The sequence below is a fragment of the Temnothorax nylanderi genome, unplaced genomic scaffold (assembly GCF_030848795.1).
Source record: "Temnothorax nylanderi isolate EJ_2023f unplaced genomic scaffold, tnyl_v1.0 TNYL_tig0045_pilon, whole genome shotgun sequence".
NCBI classification, from domain to species: Eukaryota; Metazoa; Arthropoda; class Insecta; order Hymenoptera; family Formicidae; genus Temnothorax; species Temnothorax nylanderi.
Window position 1 is genome coordinate 357,349 of NW_027249107.1, and position 6,207 is coordinate 363,555.

The 6,207-nt window shown below is 37.3% G+C and overlaps 1 protein-coding gene across 1 annotated transcript; it reads left to right on the forward strand.

The window, feature by feature from the left end:
• Positions 1-953: 953 nt before the first annotated feature.
• Positions 954-6,005, forward strand: LOC139771877 (pancreatic lipase-related protein 2-like). Its single transcript, XM_071705021.1, has 7 exons — positions 954-1,169; positions 2,820-2,931; positions 3,264-3,412; positions 3,827-4,081; positions 4,479-4,670; positions 4,845-5,013; positions 5,269-6,005. The coding sequence occupies exons 1-7, from the start codon at positions 995-997 to the stop codon at positions 5,381-5,383; spliced, it is 1,167 nt and encodes a 388-aa protein (XP_071561122.1). The 5' UTR covers positions 954-994; the 3' UTR covers positions 5,384-6,005.
• The last annotated feature ends 202 nt before the right edge of the window (positions 6,006-6,207 follow it).

Here is a 6,207-nt window from a genome sequence, read left to right on the forward strand (position 1 = left end):
TAATTCGATAGATGTTTCTCAATTTTTTATAAGCACAGCGGTAATTCGGGTCGCGCACACGGGAATCGTTAAACTGACGCTTCTAAGTGATTTCTCAAATTGCATAAAGCATTGTTTATAGCAACATATCATTTAGTTATGCAAAAAGCATTTCCGTGAGATACATACATGAGAATTAACTCTCTAATTGTATCTCGTGGGATTAATTTATTACGCACGCGGAAAGATACTTTTATGATTTCCTAACTATGTCCATAAACATTTGAAACACTGAATATTATATGTAAACGTAAACGCGACATTTCTCTAGTAGGATTATACTTCAGCTTTTAAAAATACAATAAGATTTCTCCCTCTCCCCCGCCATGACGTACCTTATAAATATTTAAAAAACCATATTTTTAAAATAATAATTTTCTTTTTTCGAAAGCAGCTTCTCAAATCAATTCCGAACAGAAGTATAGTATAAAAAGAAATAATGAATGGTTGCAAATAGAAAATTTATATAAATATTAAATAAAAAGATTAAATATTTCGATTTACAAGTATTCATTTATCATTATTTTAATTTTTAACTAGATAAATTAATTATTTATTATACGTATGTATAAAAATCTGACATACACATATAGGTATTATAGAATAGAAATTAAATATCGGAAAAATTAAAAACGTATGCGGTACGCACGTGTGTACCGCATGTGCATGTGCAGTGGTTAAAAGCCCGGATGCGGATCGCTCGCGTGCACCGTACGAGCAGCCGAGCGCGAGCGCGCGAGCGTACTCGATCAGCTTTGCATGTCACATATCACACATATCGCGTACCTACGAAAGCACGGCCGCGACGCGACGCGACGCGACGCGACGCGGCGACGCCGCGGCCGCGCCGTAAAGCGGGAGAGAAGCGACCGCGCGAAGAAGCGTAAGCGCCGCCAAAGGTACACACTCTTCGTTACTTTCTAAATTCCCCCTCGCAGGCGGTATATATCCCCCGATGACTTTGCGTTTTGCAATCGTACGCACACGACGGGAATCACATCCGAGCGGATTTTTCGCGCGCCGCGTAAGCCTGGATGTTATATCACAAACCACGGGATCACCGCAGGAGATGGCGGTCAGTGTCGTGAGATACCTCGCTTTCCTTGTGTTCTGCGCCCTGCTACAGTACCGTAAGTACTGAAAATGAGATTCGACAATCGACATGGCATCGGCCGTGTGCCGCATCTCCGGCCTCCGCTCTCGGCTCTCTCGGCTCTCGATTTCTTCCTTCGACCTTCAACTACTTAAGCATTTCCTCCCGTAGAAACATTCGATTCGCGAGTGCGTGTGTTGTCGCCGCGTGGCTCGTGCGTGTTTGCCGGCGCGCGATCGATGTATCGACGATCATCGTTCGATTTGCAAGGAACGGTAGATAAAACGTCTTAAAATAAAAGTTACTTTTTGCTCGCTTTCGCTACCCCTTATATTCTTGCCTGCCTTGTATATTTCTACAAAATCAACGCATGTGGTAACTGGTAAGTCAAAGAAATGAATTTTTAATTTTAGTAGGACATCGTTTATCATATTGTCATATTAGTAAGGAATAAAATACTTCTTGTCCTTACTACGAATTCTTTTACAAAAGAATCTTATCGCTGGTTCATCTATATCTATGCGTGCCTAAATGAATAATGCCTAATTTCTGTAGGAAAATATGGGTTTGTTATTTAAATAATGTCTCTTTTCTTTGTATCTTTGACTTTAATATTTTATTAGAGAATAGAGAATAAATACAAGCATGGAAATATCTCCGCGAGATAAGTCAAATATTATACATAAAGTGGCCCGCCGATCACATGTCAACATTGTCAACACGCGATCAACTGTCGCATGAAAACAATAGATACCTTCTCAATAGAATCCTTCTCGAAAGCGATAATCAATTAAAACATGACTAGTCACATTAACAGGTGCACACAAAGCTAACGAGTGTAATAAGGAAAATCTTTCCTACATTTCTTCTAGATACGAACTTTACGCGCTCTCATTCCTTTCCTTCTTATTTTTATCTCTTTATTTATATTCAAATATTTTTATATACATATATGTATTATTAATTTTAATTTAATATTTATTAGTTTTTCAATGCCTGATATACACAATACATATATCTGGAAGATATTATCTTGACACACACGGACACTTTCTCTTGTAAAAGAGACGTCTTGCTCATAAGTTGTTTAAAAAAAAATAAAAAAAAAGTAATGTCGGAGAGTTCCGCTTTTATAATCTAACTTTCTTCGAGAATCGAACTATAATATTCATTCACGCAGTAATCTTTACTTTTATTGAACTACTTTACTCACTAATGCGATTACAATCTACAAACCGAGCAGAGTTCCTCGTTGAATTATCTTGCCACAAGGTGTTATCGTGTATATCAATAATCATATTTTGTTCCGTAATAATTGCATGCGATACGAATCTGAGGCGTGTAATTTTTATCTCATAATTACGTTGGCACACTGACATTGATGTTACTCGACTCGATGAGTTAGCATGTAAGAACAAAGGTTGCTAACCAAGGATGAAGAAAAGCGCGAGCGATACCTATTATACGTCACCTTGCATCTCCAACATAATAATTTATTTATAGCATCGGCGATAAACTAACAAGAAACATCGACCTTCACCCAATTTCGCATAACGGTCCAATAACTTGTACTTTGTAGTTCACGAGACACGTAATCGTTACACGGCTGAACGACTAACTAACGGTTAACGGGGTAGTTAACGTAAGAAAGAGAGAAGTAAAGCAAACGAATCGTTTACATTTTCAGACTATGCGACGGCTCAAAACAAAACTCTCAGGGACCTTTTTAACAGCACATCCTGCGCCAAGCCGCCTTACACTTGTCCGCATCCGCAGATAGAGTTTTATCTGTACACTAGGTACGTCCGCTCTATCGATTTCGCAACATTATTTTAATAATAACGTCAATGAGTTTTGCATCAACTAATGTTTCGCGTCAAGCGTTTGCATTCCGAAAATGCGGATTGTTAAAAGGAAGCAATCTCAACGGTGCAACTTTCAATTTCAAGATCACGATCATTTTATCTTGTACTGAAAGTGACCTCCTTTCGAGGCTCACCTTTCTCCGGCATCTATAGTATCGTCTCAAATGCTCTCACTATCATCTATACTATATTTACGTAGCGTAAATGACTTAAGACGAAAAAAGTCACTCTCAAAGTATATATTTCCTGTCTATCGTAATTTTCAGAGAAACGCAAAAAAATCCTTTGCTATTAGATGTCCGTGACTTTAATTCTCTTTGGAAATCCAAGTTTAATAAAACGCATCCGACCAAGATTATCATTCACGGCTTTGGCGGTGGACGAAACTTAGCACCTAGTACAGATTTACGAAATGGTAAGATTAACGGTCTCCTACATTTTTGTATATTTGAATTGTATGCTACATCTTAAATTCGTGAGTGTGTATGTGTTATATAACAAAAAATTAATTTTATTTATTAATGATATCTATCAAAAAGATAATTTTATCGAACATTAAAGTTCAAACGTTAGCTTCCAAAAAATAAATCAAAATTAAAAATCTGAATTTTACTTTTATACAAATATAAATTTGCATAGATTATTAAAATTGTGAATAAATAAATTGATACAAGTTAGATACAAGTTAAAAGACAGAGATCGATAGGCTTACGTATTATAGATATAAAATTAGAGACGTTATAAAGTTAAAGAGATCGCACTAGAGAATACGGTCTCATTCTCATTCAGCCAAACTAGCCATATTTGGCTTAACCACGTTCAATTTCAGCGTATTTCACGCGAGGCGATTACAATATTATAATCGTGGATTACGGTTCGTTGGTACGCGAGCCCTGTCTCACGCAGATCTCATGGGGCCCGGACTTTTGCTCCAAATGCATCGCTCAGCTGGTGAATTACTTGAGAGATCACCCACGGGGCACGAGGGCGGAGAACATCCACGTGCTCGGATACAGCGTAGGTGCGCATATCGGTGGACTCATCGCAAATTACTTGCCCAATGACAAACTCGGGAGAATTACGGGTAATTGCTCGTATGCAGCCGATCGCCGTCTCGCAATTTAACCGTCCAGACGTAACACGAGCTTTTTGTCGTTAAGTATAGTAATAACGATACAATATCAATCTAATAGAACAGACTATTATCTATTTTACTATTATATAATAATTTTTTTATATATTATATTGTTTACTCAACAAATGTTTTTGTGTTGTTTTATTTCTAAAACAATGCAAAGAGTGTGACATTAAGACAAAATAAAAAAGAAGAACATACTTATTAAATTACAAGATTCGAAATTATTTATCTCCTAGCAAGGTATTGAATACCTTTTACGGTGTTACGTCTTGAGGGTTAATAATTCATCATAGAATCGGACATTAATCGCGAATAATTTGCGTTCCTGTGTTCGCGCATACAGGCCTCGATCCGACGATATTTTTCTACATGAACGGCAATCGCTCAATGGATTTAGACGAGACAGATGCCCATTTTGTGGATGTGATTCATACAGGCGCCGGCATTTTGGGGCAATGGGGGCCCAACGGCCACGCGGATTTCTACGTAAACGGTGGCTCGAGTCAGCCCGGGTGCGCCACTTCTTCTATACTCCGTAAGTAACGATCGTGAGAATTGGTCGCAGGGGCAAGATGCAATGGCAAAATGCAATATTGCAGCTAAAGATATTTTGCTTTCATGTCATACCGTGCGCGCGTACCTATATACATATAAGCGTTGATAAATTTTTTCTTCCGACGCGACGGTAAACTGAAAATTTCCTCTGTAGAAACGCTCTCGTGCGATCACACAAAAGTGACGCCGTACTACATAGAATCAATCACGACAAAGAAGGGATTTTGGGCGGCTCCTTGCGCAAATCTATTCTCTTACCTGATCGGATGGTGCAACCCCAAGAGAGAAGAGTACATCCTGATGGGGGAGGATACACCTCATACGTAAGTGAATTCCATATATTAGAATTAAGAATATTAGGATATAGGGATAGACGATAGAATGTTATTCCGCCTACGAAATTGCGCATGTAACATGTTTTAAGTGCACTTCTCTCATTCTCAATCAATCGATGTAACCAATTTTAATTTTAAAATGAAAAAAATAACACGCGTTGAGATTACATATCAAATATCTATAACGTTTAACTTTATCAAAGTCGAGAGGAATGTTGATGCGTGTATGTGAAAAATTAACAGAGCACGCGGCATCTTTTATCTGTCAACAAACGCACACACACCGTACGCCCGAGGACTGCCCGCAAAAAGCCAGCGTCGGACAAGTCAGAGGCGATCGTCCTCCCGCCAGTATTAAGCTTATTGAAACAACTGATTAATATAATTATAGAATAACATGTATTTACATGAATCAGTCGTTTTAAGCTATATAAGTACATTACATCGCTAAAAGACTTTTGTTTTTATATCGTTATACCATTTACGACTTTGTACATTTTAATCATTAGATCTCGTCTATTTTCTTTCTCTTCCGCTTCTTTTTGAATAAAATATTTTGCTAATTGTAAGTTGCGCGCGATTGATAGTTGTGAAGAGCAGAAATTATATACATATATGTCTCGTACCGTTCATTGACATCCGATTGACGGCCGATTAACTGGTACAGTTAAAGTCTCGCGTGCTCGACACGTAACACTTTCACTCCCGTTCTTACCGCAGGTTTTTTACATATTATTTATTTAAAGCCACATGTTTACAAGACGAGGTTTTCTCATTTTAATCACTCGACCATATTCTGATTCAATCCAATAAGTCACGAGTCACGTCACTGAACACCATAAAACGGGGTTGAATTGCATCAAATAGGATAATTTTGCGTAACAGATTTATTTCGAAAGAGACACGATTTTTTTTCAATCTCTCTTATTAAAATTTATAATGTTATTGCATAACGCTGAAGTAATATGTTTCACAAAACATATGACTAATTTATTCGACGTCGTGTAGTTCCAAAATCCTCTTTTACTCCTTCGGTATAAAGTTACTCTAGTAGTGCAATCTAATCGAATCTTTTATGATAGCTGTATAATGTATCATTATTAATATGTAATATGTAACATATATATATATATAATTAATTTTTGTAATCTGTAATATAATTAATTTAAACCTATTATTCAC